The sequence below is a fragment of the Leptodactylus fuscus genome, chromosome 5 (assembly GCF_031893055.1).
Source record: "Leptodactylus fuscus isolate aLepFus1 chromosome 5, aLepFus1.hap2, whole genome shotgun sequence".
NCBI classification, from domain to species: domain Eukaryota; kingdom Metazoa; phylum Chordata; class Amphibia; order Anura; family Leptodactylidae; genus Leptodactylus; species Leptodactylus fuscus.
In genome coordinates, this window is record NC_134269.1 from 212,841,691 (window position 1) to 212,856,526 (window position 14,836).

A 14,836-nucleotide genomic window follows, 5' to 3' on the forward strand; every position below is an offset into this window, starting at 1 on the left:
AATTGTCTCTAATAAAATGGTTTCTTAAAGGGAATGTCTTATGTGTTTACTACTTAGATTTCAGTCAATGGGGCGGATTAAGAAAAGAAAATATGACAACATTCTGCCACAATTTGTGCCAAAGTGATGGAGATGCCTTGTAATCCTTTATCAATCATTTTAGACCAGGGGTGCCCAATATGTCGATTGCGAAGGACGTATGGGTCGATCGTGGGATGCAGCCAGGGATCCCCGGTGTCTGCTTGTTCACAGCGCAGGCTGAGAGTCGACTCTCAGCCTGCGCTGTGAACAAGCACTCCGGACACTTGCAGGCCGGGCAGCAGCAGCTCCGGGGGATGACGCGCTCCCCGCTCTTAAGGATGGAGGGAGCCGGGGTGCTGCTTGTTCACAGCACAGGCTGAGAGTCATCTCCGGACACTGGCAGGCAGGGCTGCCGCAGCCCCAGCCCCAGCCTGCCAGTGTCCAGAGATAATGCTCAGCCTGCGCTGTGAACAAGCAGACAGCAGGGATCCCTGTGCGGCCACAGAACACTATCTCCTGCATTCACTCTCCGCGCAGACCCCGCCCATAAGCCGGCCCCACCCACAGACATGCTCCACCCCGCCCACAGGCCCGCCCCGGTCCCACCCACAGACCCGCCCCGGTCCCACCCACAAGAAGTGGGTAGTAGATCTTTTGCCTTAATCAGTTTAGGAAGTAGCTCACATGCTGAAGAAGTGTGAGCACCCCTGTTTTAGACCATTTTTATGGTGTCAGACAATGGGGCCTGGCTTATTGGGGAAAAGGGGTATGAGTTAGCATTTGCACCAAAAGTTGGCACTTTTTTTGTGCTGTAAACACACTTGTTTTTTTGGTGGGCATTGTGGTCATGGTTTAGATGTGGCGGTAATATGACATTTGTTATTTCAACAAAATTTATTTGGTGTGTGTTTTAAACTATTTGACCTCTGTCAGGGTCTGGGGGTGCTAGGTGGGGTATATATGTATATATGGTGGTGTTATCTCCTGGAGATGGGGTATATATATACACTGTCAGGGTGTGGGGTTGCTAGGTGGGGTGACAAGGACACACAAGTCCAGATTCTTTAGTCCAAAACAAAGGTAGAGGAAAAACAAAGGAAGCAATACAAAATAAATCCCTGCCCGGCTAGGCACTAACTAAATATAGAATAGGTTACCTCACCTAGAATAGCAGAAATCAAAAGCCAGTAGAATCATTCAGGACACAGCTCCAAATATATGACCTCTTTGTTAGCTCTCCAGCCAAGTTGTGCCCAAAGTGTTGCTGCTGGAGCAACTTCTTAAACCTCCTTGATGAGGAGACTCTCAGTAGCTGAGTTGCTGCCACAACATCCCCAAAGTGTGGACTGGAGGGGGGTGGAATGACAGGTCCCACTGCCAACCTACCTGCCATTACTTATTGTTAACCAGTCAAAAGTCCAACACAGAGACCCCTTAAAGGGGTTGGCCACTTTCAGACCAATGGTAATAAACAAATGTACAATAAAAAGCTATACCATTTTCCAATATACTTTCTGTATCTATTCGTCATAGTTTTCTAGATCTCTGCTCGCTGTCATTCATTCTGTTACTTCTAGAGGATAAAACTCTGACCATGGTCATGTGATTTACGGTCTGTGGTCATGTGATGAGTACACAGGTGCAGCACAATATTCAGACATCTGCCTGGTAATCAGCTGTACACATGACCATGGACCGTAAATCACATGACCATGGTCAGACTTTCCATTCTTTGGAATATGGGATGGAAATCCACGCAAACATGGGGAGAACATACAAACTCCTTGCAGATGTTTTTTTCCCTTGGTGGGATTTGAACACCAGAACTCCAGCACTGCAAGGCTGCAGTGCTAACCACTGAGCCACCGCGTGGCCCCCTCCTGGACAGCAAATTGACCCCTTGACTCTTGTTGGCCCACGCACACGACCATGTATTATTATTATTATTTCTGGGCTGCAGAACTCAGGACAGATCCTATTGCTGTCCGGTTTTGCGGCTTCTGCGGCTCCTATTCATTGAATGAAAGTGGCCACGGAAGCATGGCCGGTGCACCGGCGGTATATGGATGACATCCGTGCCCCAGCCATGCAGCAGCCTTGTCGTTCAATAGGCTTTTAAAAAATCCGTGAGCGGGTCATTAAAAGGGTCATCACGTGGGTGTTTTCAGTGTCATGTGGATAAGACCAAAGATGGACTGATACGTCCTCAGACACCATCCAAATACCGAGTATATCCTGCCAACTAACATCCATGTCAATAGTATTGAAGTGGACGAGCGCTAATACATATGGCGGTATGTTATATCATAAATAAAATATTTTGTCCACACGCTTTCTCTACTTGAGTCTTTGGATATCTTTGTGTTACCCATCACCGGATTCAGCAGCCTCTATATTGGAATTCCATGGACTGTACCATGACAATTTTCCACCGGGGGCACAGAAACTCATGTGACACAGTGTGAGCGGAGTTAAAAAAATAGCCTTATCTGTAGTCAGTGGTGACCCTAGCCTCTCTGCTGCCTTGACGATCAAAAGAGGCCCCGCCCCAGTAAAAAGAATAAACCGCCCGGGCTGCCGCCCCCTCCGGAGCGCCGTCCGAGGTGGGCGCCTCACCTACCTCGCCTCATTAGAGGTGCGGCGCTGTCTGTAGTATATAGCGTCCTACCTTAAAGTGGTATACTCCTCTGGGACATTTATGGACCTTTCACCCCTCCACCAATGCTAGTTCTCAGCACCTGTTACTATCCGCCCTCCACTGAATCTTTGATCTTATCCTGTTATATTTTATATTGCAATTAAAATGATGGAAAATGTTAAAAATTTCTGTACGTGTCCCGAGACATCAATCGTCACCCCCCTGCTCCTCCTCACAAGCTAGTCTCAGGTTGTAAGGCCACTGCCTGCAGCAGGATCCTCTCCCCCTACTGTCTGCAATAAGAGCTCCTCCCCTTAGTGTAGCCCTGCCCCCTCACTTGTCTACCAGCTAAGATGTAGGAAATGAGAATAAATACCCGTGTTCTGTGCAGAATATCTACAGGAGAATCTTGCAGGTTGACAAACAGGTTTTCCATTACTATAAAAAGCTGCGAGAGCAGAACAAAGGTCAATGTTTATTTATTTGGAGACGACTCGTAGACTAGGCGTGGTCTGAGGTGTGCCACCTGGCAGGGACCGTGTTTTCCTTCACAGTTGCAGCCATGGCATCTGCTGTTCTGAGAGACGAGCTGGACTGCTCCATCTGCTTGGACATTTTTAGGGACCCTGTGACCCTGAGATGTGGCCACAACTTCTGCCGGGTCTGTATTGATCGTGTTCTGGATACACAGGACCAGTCTGGAGTTTATTCCTGTCCTGAATGTAGAGAAGAGTTTCCGGAGCGGCCTGTACTGACGAGGAACTTAGCTCTGCGCAAAGTAATGGAGAAATTTCTGTTTACTCAGCCAACGCTTACGGAAACCGGGACCTTCTGCACTTACTGTGTGGACTCTCCTGTACCTGCTGTGAAGTCCTGTCTACTCTGTGAAGCTTTTTTGTGTGATGATCATCTGAGACTCCACCACAAGGGTCCAGAACACGTCCTAACTGATCCAACCACGAACCTGGAGAAGAGGAAATGCTCCGCCCATGAGGAGCTCTTGGAGTATTACTGCTTTGAAGATGCTACCCCTATCTGTTCCTCCTGCTATCTGTTTGGACACAGAAGCCACCACGTGGAGCTTCTGGATGACGCCTCTAAGAAGAAGAAAGCGACCCTAAGGAATGTTCTACAGGAATTGACCACAAAAAGGAAGGAGGCTGACAAAAAAGTCCAGACACTTCAAGACCACAAAAAAGAAGCCCAAGGGAAAGCAGCTTATTTAACAGAGAAAGTCACTGCCCTGTTTATAGACATGAAGAGACAACTAGATGACCTGGAGAAGAAGGTCCTGAGTGACATCTCCAGGCAGGAGGAACTGATGTTACTATCAGTTTCGGACCAGATCAAGAACCTGGAGGCGGAGACGGAGGAGTTGACGGAGACAATCCGCCATTTGCAAATGACATGCGATGTACAAGATTCCTTGACTTTCTTAGAACAACTGAGGAACAGGGACCTTTGGGAAGATAAGACAGAAGGTGTTTTGGTGGATTATAATGTTTCTGGTCTGGATGAAGGTGGAATCTCAGACACTTTACACAAAGGTTTAGAGGACATCATGTCCGGGGTGAAAAAAATGTTCTATGTGGAGAAGAAACCTGATGATTCGAGCAAGATGGCACCCGAGGAACGAGACAATGCCTCGCTCTTCAGCTTTTTGCCAATCCATCGGCTATTCCACAGAGATCCACAGAGGGCTCGTCCTGTTCCGGCAGAACCTGTAGCTCGGGAGCCATTTTTGGTTATTGAAAGCCCCTTTTCTTCACCCAGGTCAGAGAACAAAACTTTGTTTAGTCATATGCCGGACGTAACGCTGCCAACATGGGAGAACTGGCTGAAAAAGTAACGTCGGCAAACAGATGAACATGGTGCCAGGTGATGACGAGTCATTAGAATTCTTCTGTACTGTATATAGGAGAAGTGCCAACTCTTCTGGAATGTCTGGGAGGAGATGACACATTTCGCCTTGGATCTTATTTACCGTTCTCACCTCTCCTCATTCCTGCAGTCCTCTTCATCCTCAGGTACTGCCCCAGATAATATTCTGAGACTGCCAACATCAGAACGTTGTCTACAGGGCCACCCGAGCTGTAGAAATGGAGAGTATCTGTAGCCCGATCTGTTGTTTGGAAGGGGGGGGGGGGGGTACTATATTGTGTGGAGGTCTGTAACAAGGGGCTCTTACCATATGGGGGACTTAATCATGGGGCCATACTGTATGGGAATCTGCAATAGGGTTTCTTACTGTATAGGGGGCCTGTAATGGGGATAGTATACTGTATGGGGGCCATAAAAGGGACAATATACCATGTGGGGGGATGAATAAAGGGGGCATAATACCATGTGGGGGCCAGTAAAGGGAGCATCATCTCATGTGTGGAGTGGGGAAGACCCCAGTCATAAGCTTGCTATGGGGCCCCCGTCTGTCCTAGTTATGCCCCTGGACACTACCTTAAGTGTGTGGAATGCTCTATAACGTTACATGACTTCTCCAAATCTCCCTGACGTGACCAGGTTGGCAGGTTTGCCATAAAGGAGTGCGATAGGTGCTCAGCCCTAAAAGCAAACAACGTGACCCGCTACACAGGACTGCAGTCAGCCGAAGTCAAAGCAATACACAGGCCAAAATTTATAGACTAGGCCTCAGCTCTCAGATCTGTCCTTGTAACCCATAGCAACCAATCAGCGCTCAGCTTTCATTTTTTTAAATCATTCAGGAAGAATGAAAGCTGAGCCATGATTGGTGACTATGGGAAACAGACCTAGTGCAAGGCCCGAGGGGGCAGAGCATGAAACAGAGACTTCCTGTGTCATGCTCCGCCCCTGCGGACCCTCCATGGACATAAAACAGAGTATTGGAATAGTCTGGAATGTTCTATTCATCATTGACGTGAATAATATTTTCCATAATCTTGATTTTTCTAGATTCGATCTTAAAATGTGTTGTAGATTTTGTATTAATACTGAGACATGATGGTGTGAACTGGTTTATAGATCTATGACCAGGGTAAATTAATTTAATAAACCATAATCGCTGTATAATGAAAAATTTGACAAGTTTGTAATATATTTTGTGTTTCGATTCCTCACCATGGTCAAGAACTCTGCTCAATGATATATTGATATGATTGGCCGTCAATGAAACCGGTGGTCGCCCAACTCTCAGCACCGGTCATGCTGTCTACATGTCCTATGAACAGGATAGATCAATGTCTGATAGATGGAGGAGGTCTCTGACAACCGGACTCCATCAGAAGTTATCACATGGGACGGGGTTGAAGTAGCTCCAGCACCTGGAGGCAGCTAAATCAGCTGATCGGAGTAGAGTCCGGTTGTCAGACCTCCGCTGATCGGATACTAGTGACCTATCTGTGGCCATAAAAAACACCTGAGGTCCAGAAAACCCCTTTAAATGGGGACGGCCAAACACTGCGGCCACTTTTGACTGATCTAAAGTAGCAGCAATGCAGGGTTTTGTGGCTTTGCCCCATTGACTTGTCAGCGGGTATGTACTAACCATTTGGGTGGTGCCTATGGGCCCCTGGCCAAAATAGGGCCCATGCCCATTGCTGCCTTGCTTAGACTGCTCCCAGTTAGTTCCCGTGGTACCCCACAGGATGGCATTAGATTTGTCCACTCTTTGGTCAGTCTAGGAGGTCTTCCCAAAGAGTGGACATTGTGGGAGAGTTGGCCGATATGACCATTGTCCTGATGTTTCCTGCTGGGGGAAATAAGGATTGGTTATATTAGAACTTAAAGGGGTTGTGTAGGAGTAGAAAACATGGCTGCTCCTTCTCAGGAAGTGCCCTCATGTCCATTGGTCACATGACAATGCTACAGCTCGGTCCTATTAAATGAATGGGACTGAGCAACAGCATGACCATGTGACTAATATCACTTCCTGAAGAAGAAAGTAGCCATGTTTTTTAATCCTACACAACCTCTTTAAAGGGGTTGTTCAAGATTAGGAACACATGCTGCTTTTTTCCAGAAACAGCACCACCCTTATACAAAGGTTGTATCTGGTATTGCAGCTCAGCTCCATTGACGTCAAGGACCTGCAATACTGCACATAACCTGTGGACAGATGTGGCGCTATTTTACATAACATGCCATATGGCCCTTACTGTGCTCACAGTTGTGTGTGACGCTTATCTAAAATACTGATAGATATACTCACCTTCCCTGACCTCAGTGATGACCCTGGAACACATCACATCACCCAGAAGGCCGGAAGAGGCCCCGGAGTGCTCCTGCTGCAACCTCTGTTGTAGGAGACCTGACTGACCCCCAGGTGAGCAGGAGCGTATCGGGAAGGAGTCATCACAGTATAATTGAATATGGAAGGACCCCTCCTGTTTTTATTACACAATCTGACATCATTCACTGATAAAACCAGAATAACCAAAGATAAATCCCTCTGTATACAGGAAGTCACTGCTCTACTTAAAGGGGAACTCCAGCAATGGTTCTGAATTCTGTAGTAGTATTAATAAAACATAAAGTGTGATATATATATATATATATATATATATATATATATACACACAAGCAGGGCCACACCTTTAATGAGGCGAGGTGAGGCGACGGCCTCAGGCGGCATTTTGGAGGGGGCAGCAGCTGGGCCAATTAGATTTTTTATTTTTTTCTAACCTAGCGCAGGAGAGGGCTGCTCTGAAAACAAACCGAGCAGCCGGGCAGCCCTCTCCTGGGCTGGTTTAGACCTCTGCGGCTCTACTGACCTGTCTCTGCACTCACAGATGGATCCACTGTATTCTCCTCTTTCTGAGGCTCCGGTACCAGATAGATGCAAATATCGCCCTGAGTATCACAGCACCAGAACTGGCCACATGCTGCAGTGTGATCCGGACACTTGCTTTCCTTGGATGGGAAAAGAAGGCAGTCCCATACAAGGAAAGCAAGTGTCCGGATCACACTGCAGCATGTGGCCAGTTCTGGGGCTGTGATACTCAAGACAAGCTCAGTAGCAGATAAATCACTAGCAGATGCAGGGGCTGATGATCACTGTTTGTAAAATCCCCCACCCCCCAGCAGCTTCCTGTGCCGCCCCCCCTCATCCTAGCATCGGAGTGTGAGAGGAGACGTCGCTGCTTTCTTCACTGCCAGACAGAGCTGCAGATGAGTTTCCCCCATGTCCTGGGCACCCAGCAATTCACCCAAAGGTAAGTATATATTCTTGGGTAAAATATGTATAAATGTGTATATTTTTTTACATTATGTGTTTTATATACTGTGTGAGTCCTGTATGTGTGTAGATAGGGGTGTGTGTGTCTATGTTGTATATGAATGTATGTGTGTGAATAAATGGCTATATGTGTAGGTATATACAGCATATCAATGTCTATCTATATATCAGCTATCTATTTATCTATCTCCTATCTATCTATCTATCTATCTATCTATCTATCTGTCTGTCTGTCTGTCTGTCTGTCTGTCTGTCTGTCTGTCTATCTCTCTATCTGTGTTTGCTTCCATACATGTCTACCATTATACATACTATTTTATAATGTGATGTTTAGGAAACCCACTGGCCCCATAGACTATAATGGGGTCCGTTTGGTTTCCACACAAAAAATGTGCAGAGAAAAGTGTTGCTTGCAGGACTTTTCTCTCCACATTTTTTCTGGGTTAGCCAGGAATTACAGTTTTCTGCAAGAAAGTCGGGGAAGGTGCAAAATAAGAAAAAGAAAACCCGTACTCACCTGTCCCAATTGTCTCCCGCGGCTGTCCGGTCCAGCGGCGGGGGCTTTTCTGGCAGAAGTCCTTGCCGCACGTGACTGCTGAGGCCGATCAGCAGCCAATGGAAAGGACACGTGACATCACAGGTGACTTATGTGAGACATCCCAGTTCTTTTCTTTAGGTTCCTGATCAAACACCATCTTGGTTTGTGTGCTCGGCTGTGAATCCCATGATGCCTCAGCACAGTATCACATGAGTAGCTAGAGGACTGTACCATATCTACCTGCAGTGCTTTGAGTGATTTCTGGGTACTCCTGGCATCTTCTGCATTTGTTTACATGGGCATCTTCCTGTTCTGTGTTTTCCTACAACTACAATGATGCCTTGGGCTGTACTCAGAGCTGACTCACACCACCTCCCTCTCTCACTCCCTGCCCCTCCCTTTCGCACTCCCACCCCCTCCCTGTTTCCCTAGCTAGCCTACCCACTACTAGCCCTTCCTAACTAACTCAACCCCGCACTCCATTATATTTACCTGTCTTCCAGTCTAGACCGCCTGAGCACGGAACGTCACTACTTCAGTATGAATGTGTATCATATGCCTGCCGCTCCCTCTACTGCGCATGCCAGCATTCTGACCCAGAAGAAGTGACGTCCCGTGGCCAGAAGGTCCAGACCGGAAGACAGGTAAGTATGATGGGATGGGGTGGGGGGGGGGGGATTGAGTGAGTTAGCTGACATTCCACTTCTGGAAGGGGAACTACAAGTTCCCTGTAACGTCACTGGAGAATCAGAAAACGTGCCTGTCTCGGCGATCTCTGTAAATATAGATTTTGGTACATTAATTAGGCAGGGGGAGGATTAGATTAGAAATATCAATTTATCCTGAACATCCCGGACAGAACTAGGGCAGGAGGCCGGGGAAGGTGAAACATATAAAACCCCACAGTCACCTGTCCCCAATGCTCCGGTGTACTCTGCTGCTTTCTGGTCCAGCGGAGCCCAGAGTCTTGTTCCAGTTGAAGTCCTCGCTACATGCGAATGGTGACATATACGTTACCAGTGACATCTCAGGTCCTCTCCTGTGACTGGTGAGGTCTCTGATTGGCTTCAGTGGTCACGTGCCGCGAGGACTTCCATCTCAACAAACCTCCAAGTGTCGCTGAACTGGACATTGGCGGGGGACAGCAGAGCTCTGGGACCAGATGTGTATGGGGTTTTATTAAAAAAAAAATTCACACCTTCCCCGGCCTCCTTGATCACATTTATATGCCTGGACAACCCCTTTAAGGAGGTAATGCTACTTATGATTTATTTTGTTTATTCTTATTTATACAACTAAATAATTCTGACTATTACGTCGGCCATGCACATGAGAAAAATAGTCATCAGAAATGGCCAATTCACTAAAAAATTTACTGTGAGCGACCATTCACAATGGCTGGGGGTGGACTTATGTCTGCCAAAACAAACCCTGTCATAGAATATCAGTGTATAGTAGGAATCACTGAGCGTGACCAATAATTTGCCATTTTCTGACCGTAAGCCCTAAATTTACAGCTGATCAAACATGACTATTAATAGTGTCCATTAACAGGTTAATAATGACTGATCTTGTGCTGTCCTGCCCCTTTCCTGGAGACAAAAGTGCAAAACTCGCCCTTTGGTTCCTGAGTGTCAGAGAATTGTAGTTTCGTTTCTCTCTTCCTTCTTCTGTCAGCCATGGCGTCCTCTGCCCTGAGAGCTGAGCTGGACTGCTCCATCTGTCTGAGCACTTATACCGATCCTGTAATGCTGAGATGTGGACACAACTTCTGCCGGCTCTGTATTGATCGTGTTCTGGATACACAGGACCAGTCTGGAGTTTATTCCTGTCCTGAATGTAGAGAAGAGTTTCAGGTGCGCCCTGTACTGATGAGGGACATAGCTCTACGTAATATAATGGAGAATTTATTGTCTACTCAACCAACACAGACACAAACCGGGATCTGCTGCACTTACTGTATTCACTCTCCTGTACCTGCTGTGAAGTCCTGTCTACACTGTGAAGCTTCTCTGTGTGATAAACATCTGAGAGTCCACAGCAAGTCACCAGAACACGTCTTATGTGATCCCAGCACCAACCTGGAGAAGAGGAAATGTTCTGTCCATAAAAAGGTCCTGGAATATTACTGTACTGAGGACGCTGCTTGTATCTGTGTGTCCTGTAGTTTGGCCGGAGAACATCGAGGACACCGGGTGGAGATGCTGGATGAGGCCTCTGAGAAGAAGAAGGAGAAACTGAGAAATGTTCTCCAGAAACTGATCACAAAGAGAGAGAAGACTGAGGAAAGAGTCCAGAGTCTGGAGGAGAGCAGGAGAAAAGCTCAAGAGAAAGCATCTGGAGAAGCCGAGAGAGTCACTGCCCTGTTTATAGACCTCAGGAGACGACTGGACGACCTGGAGAAGAAGGTCCTGAGTGAGATCTCCAGGCAGGAGGAGCAGCGGTCACTGTCACTGTCTGATGTGATCCAGAAGCTGGAAATAAAGAAGGCCGAGCTGTCCATGAAGATGCGGCACATTGAGGAGCTGTGTAACATGACTGATCCACTGACTGTCTTACAGGAACCAGACACAGGTGACTTGTGTGATCCTGAGGAGGAGGGAGGTGATGAGGACACAGGGGGACATGATAGACAGCGCCATGATGTAGATGATCGGGATGTGGCTGTGATCTCAGACACATTACACACATTATGTGATATAATATCAGGTATAAGGAGCGGGATCTATGTGGCGGTCCCTGCAGACATATTACTGGATGTAAACACGGCTGTTAATAATCTCCATATATCAGACGACCTGAAAACTGCAACCGGGACACAAGAGAAGCAGAATCGTCCAGAAACAGCCGAGAGATTCCAGTATAATCAGGTGATAAGCAGGAGGGGATTTATCTCAGGACGACATTACTGGGATGTGGAGGGCAGTAGGTCAGGTGTTTGGATGGTGGGGATGTGTTATCCCAGTATAGCCAGGAGGGGGCAGCAGTCATACATTGGAGGAAATAACAAGTCCTGGAATTTATATAATTATAATAATAAGTATTCAGTGATACATGACAGTAAAGACATCCCGTTACCTCAGCAGATCTCCAGTAATAGATTCAGGATCTGTCTGGATTATGAGGCCGGGCAGTTGTCCTTCTATGAGCTGTGTGACCCCATCAGACACTTACACACCTTCACTGCCACCTTCACCGAGCCCCTTCATGCTGCAGTATGTGTATGGGAATGTTCCATAAAGATATTAGGGGGAGGCAGTCACTGGAAGAAACCATCATAACCTAAGAAATCCATCCAGAGACTGTGAAAGGAACCAGAATCTGATTGGTGAATTATTTAGCCAATGCATACCTCCCAACAGTCCCAGATTCCGCGGGTCATTCCCGGATTCGTGGTCATTTCCCGCAGTCCCGGTTTCAACTCATCTGCGTCCTCATCTGCGCTCCGATGTAGTGCGTTTGTTTGTACAAACTATGACATATTTGTTTGCCTGGGTGAAACATAGGGTTAATTATATTTCTACATCACAAACGGAACTAAAAGGATACGGCACGTTTATCTGATGTTGTTGCGTCTATTTCTAAAAACTATGATACAATTGTTTTCCAAAGTAGAACATGGGGTGAATTATGTATGTATACTGTGAAGTCAACTATAATGAAATGGCGCGCTTACCTTGCGACGTCAATATGAGTAAATGGAATGTCCGAGATGTCAAATCCAGTGTAAATTGAAGTTAGAAAATGTAATAATTCGTCGTTTAACACGTGACCTTCTCTTTTCATTCATAAAGGAAAAAACACCTAGTAGAACCCATGCAGTGTTATGATTGGTGAGACGGAATCACGTGACCCTCACTGATTGGTGGATTAGGATCACGTGACCAAACTAGTCTATGTAGAGTCCATTGAGAAAATCTAAAGTATACGCCCACTAAATTGTGATCGGTGAATTAAGACCACGTGACTCATATTGGACAGTGGAAGTCTATTTAACCCCTTCCCGCCGATGGCATTTTTTGATTTTCGTTTTTGACTCCCCTCCTTCTAAACCCCATAACTTTTTTATTTCTCCGCTCCCAGAGCCATATGAGGTCTTAATTTTTGCGGGACAAATTTTTCTTCATGATACCGCCATTAATTATTCTATATAATGTACTGGGAAGCAGGAAAAAAATTCAGAATGGGGTGGATTTGAAGAAAAAATGCATTTCTGCGACTTTCTTACGGGCTTTGGTTTTACGGCGTTCACTGTGCAGCCAAAATGACATGTCCCCTATATTCTGTGTTTCGGTACGGTTCCAGGGATACCAAATTTATATGGTTTTATTTACATTTTGACCCCTAAAATAAATTCCAAAACTGTGTTAAAAAATTTTTTTTCTCAAAGTCGCCATATTCCGACGGCCGTAACTTTTTTATACGTAAGTGTACGGGGATGCATAGGGCGTCTTTTTTTGCGGGGCCGGGTGTACTTTTTAGTTCTACCATTTTCGGGAAATGTTATTGCTTTGATCACTTTTTATTCAAATTTTTATCAGAATCAAAACAGTGAAAAAACGGCGGTTTGGCACTTTCGACTATTTTTCCCGCTACGGCGTTTACCGAACAGGAAAAATATTTTTATAGATTTGTAGAGCGGGCGATTTTGGACGTGGGGATACCTAACATATATATGTTTCACAGTTTTTAACTACTTTTATATGTGTTCTAGGGAAAGGGGGGGGATTTGAACTTTTAATTCTTTTTATATTTTTTAACTTTTTTTAAATTTTTTTTTGCATTTATTAGACCCCCTATGGGTGTTGAACCCCAGGGGGTCTGATCACTAATGCAATGCATTACAATGCTAATGCATTGCAAAAAAGCATCCTTTCTTTTGCAGGCCGTATTACGGCGCATGTCGGGAAGGGGTTAAAAAGGAATTTTCCAGTTTATCCTGGACATTCACGGATTTGATAGGTTTGGGGTTTAATTCTAGAGAGTAAAGGGTTAAACATAGGTCTTCCTCTTTGATGAACGGAAAGCGAATGCTGATGTTACTTAATAATTATAAAAATGATAGAAACTCACGGACACACTTGTAAATATGTCAGCTATGTGCGGTTTTTGACCACTATTTTGTACGTTTTTGGCTATCTTTTCATTGTTGCATTAAAAGTTATATCTTAAAAGAAGAACACAAGGAGTGCGGACCTTTCTCTTTATACTTATGGAATTTGTATACTGTATATACTGCAGTATTACCTCAGGATATATACAGCCACAGGGTCCCCTCATGTATTTACTTCACACACTGCGCACATATTGGATATCTTATATATACTGCTATTAGCCTGAGGACGCGGCTTTGCACGGGTAGATTTCATTTTCTGTTTGTGTAGTGGCCCCATAAGAATTGTCCAGTTTGGCACGGCTGTATTTTGTATATCGTTTCTGTGTATGTCCATAAGCATCTCATTTCGGATATCAGTGAAAAACCTGCGATCGGTTGTTATGGAGACCTGGAGTAAAGCTGTGTGTATGTGACCTTGTGTAACAGTGTCTTCCACAGTGCCCTGCCCCTATAAAGCTGACATAGAGCAGTGAAGAAAAATGGCTGGGTTGCTATAGAAACCTGGAGTAAAATTCTAATATGTGGTACTCTGTGCAGAGCCCCATATCTAATCCTCTGGTGTGTGATACTGTGTGCTGACTTGTGTATCTAATCCTCCAGCGTGTGGTACTGTGCACAGACGTACATATCTAATCCTACAGCATGTGCTACTGTGTGCAGACATGTCTGTCTATCTATCTATCTATCTATCTTCTATCTATCTATCTCCTATCTATCTATCTATCTATCTATCTATCTATCTTCTATCTATCTATCTCCTATCTATCTATCTATCTATCTATCTGTCTGTCTGTCTGTCTGTCTGTCTGTCTGTCTGTCTATCTATCTATCTATCTATCTATCTATCTGTCTGTCTGTCTGTCTGTCTGTCTGTCTGTCTGTCTATCTATCTATCTATCTCCTATCTATCTATCTCCTATCTATCTATCTATCTCCTATCTATCTATCTATCTATCTATCTATCTATCTATCTATCTATCTATCTCCTATCTATCTATCTATCTCCTATCTATCTATCTATCTATCTATCTATCTATCTATCTCCTATCTATCTATCTCCTATCTATCTATCTATCTATCTATCTATCTATCTATCTATCTATCTATCTCCTATCTATCTATCTATCTCCTATCTATCTATCTATCTATCTATCTATCTATCTATCTATCTATCTATCTCCTATCTATCTATCTATCTATCTATCTATCTATCTATCTATCTCCTATCTATCTATCTATCTATCTATCTATCTATCTATCTATCTATCTATCTATCTCCTATCTATCTATCTATCTATCTATCTATCTATCTAT

The 14,836-nt window shown here is 45.1% G+C and overlaps 2 protein-coding genes across 2 annotated transcripts; both read left to right on the top strand.

The window, feature by feature from the left end:
* Positions 1 to 3,098: 3,098 nt before the first annotated feature.
* On the top strand, positions 3,099 to 4,692 carry LOC142204112 (E3 ubiquitin/ISG15 ligase TRIM25-like). The gene has a single exon (XM_075275372.1). It carries the CDS (start codon positions 3,222 to 3,224, stop codon positions 4,506 to 4,508), a length of 1,287 nt encoding a protein of 428 aa, XP_075131473.1. The 5' UTR covers positions 3,099 to 3,221; the 3' UTR covers positions 4,509 to 4,692.
* A 5,375-nt stretch (positions 4,693 to 10,067) lies between these two features.
* LOC142204116 (E3 ubiquitin/ISG15 ligase TRIM25-like) lies at positions 10,068 to 11,798 on the top strand. Its single transcript, XM_075275377.1, has one exon. The coding sequence runs from the start codon at positions 10,086 to 10,088 to the stop codon at positions 11,685 to 11,687; it is 1,602 nt and encodes a 533-aa protein (XP_075131478.1). The 5' UTR covers positions 10,068 to 10,085; the 3' UTR covers positions 11,688 to 11,798.
* The last annotated feature ends 3,038 nt before the right edge of the window (positions 11,799 to 14,836 follow it).

Excerpts from the sequence above, each read along its gene's own strand:
- LOC142204112 (XM_075275372.1), top strand. The coding sequence starts at position 3,222 with ATGGCATCTGCTGTTCTGAGAGACGAGCTGGACTGCTCCATCTGCTTG.
- LOC142204116 (XM_075275377.1), top strand. The coding sequence starts at position 10,086 with ATGGCGTCCTCTGCCCTGAGAGCTGAGCTGGACTGCTCCATCTGTCTG.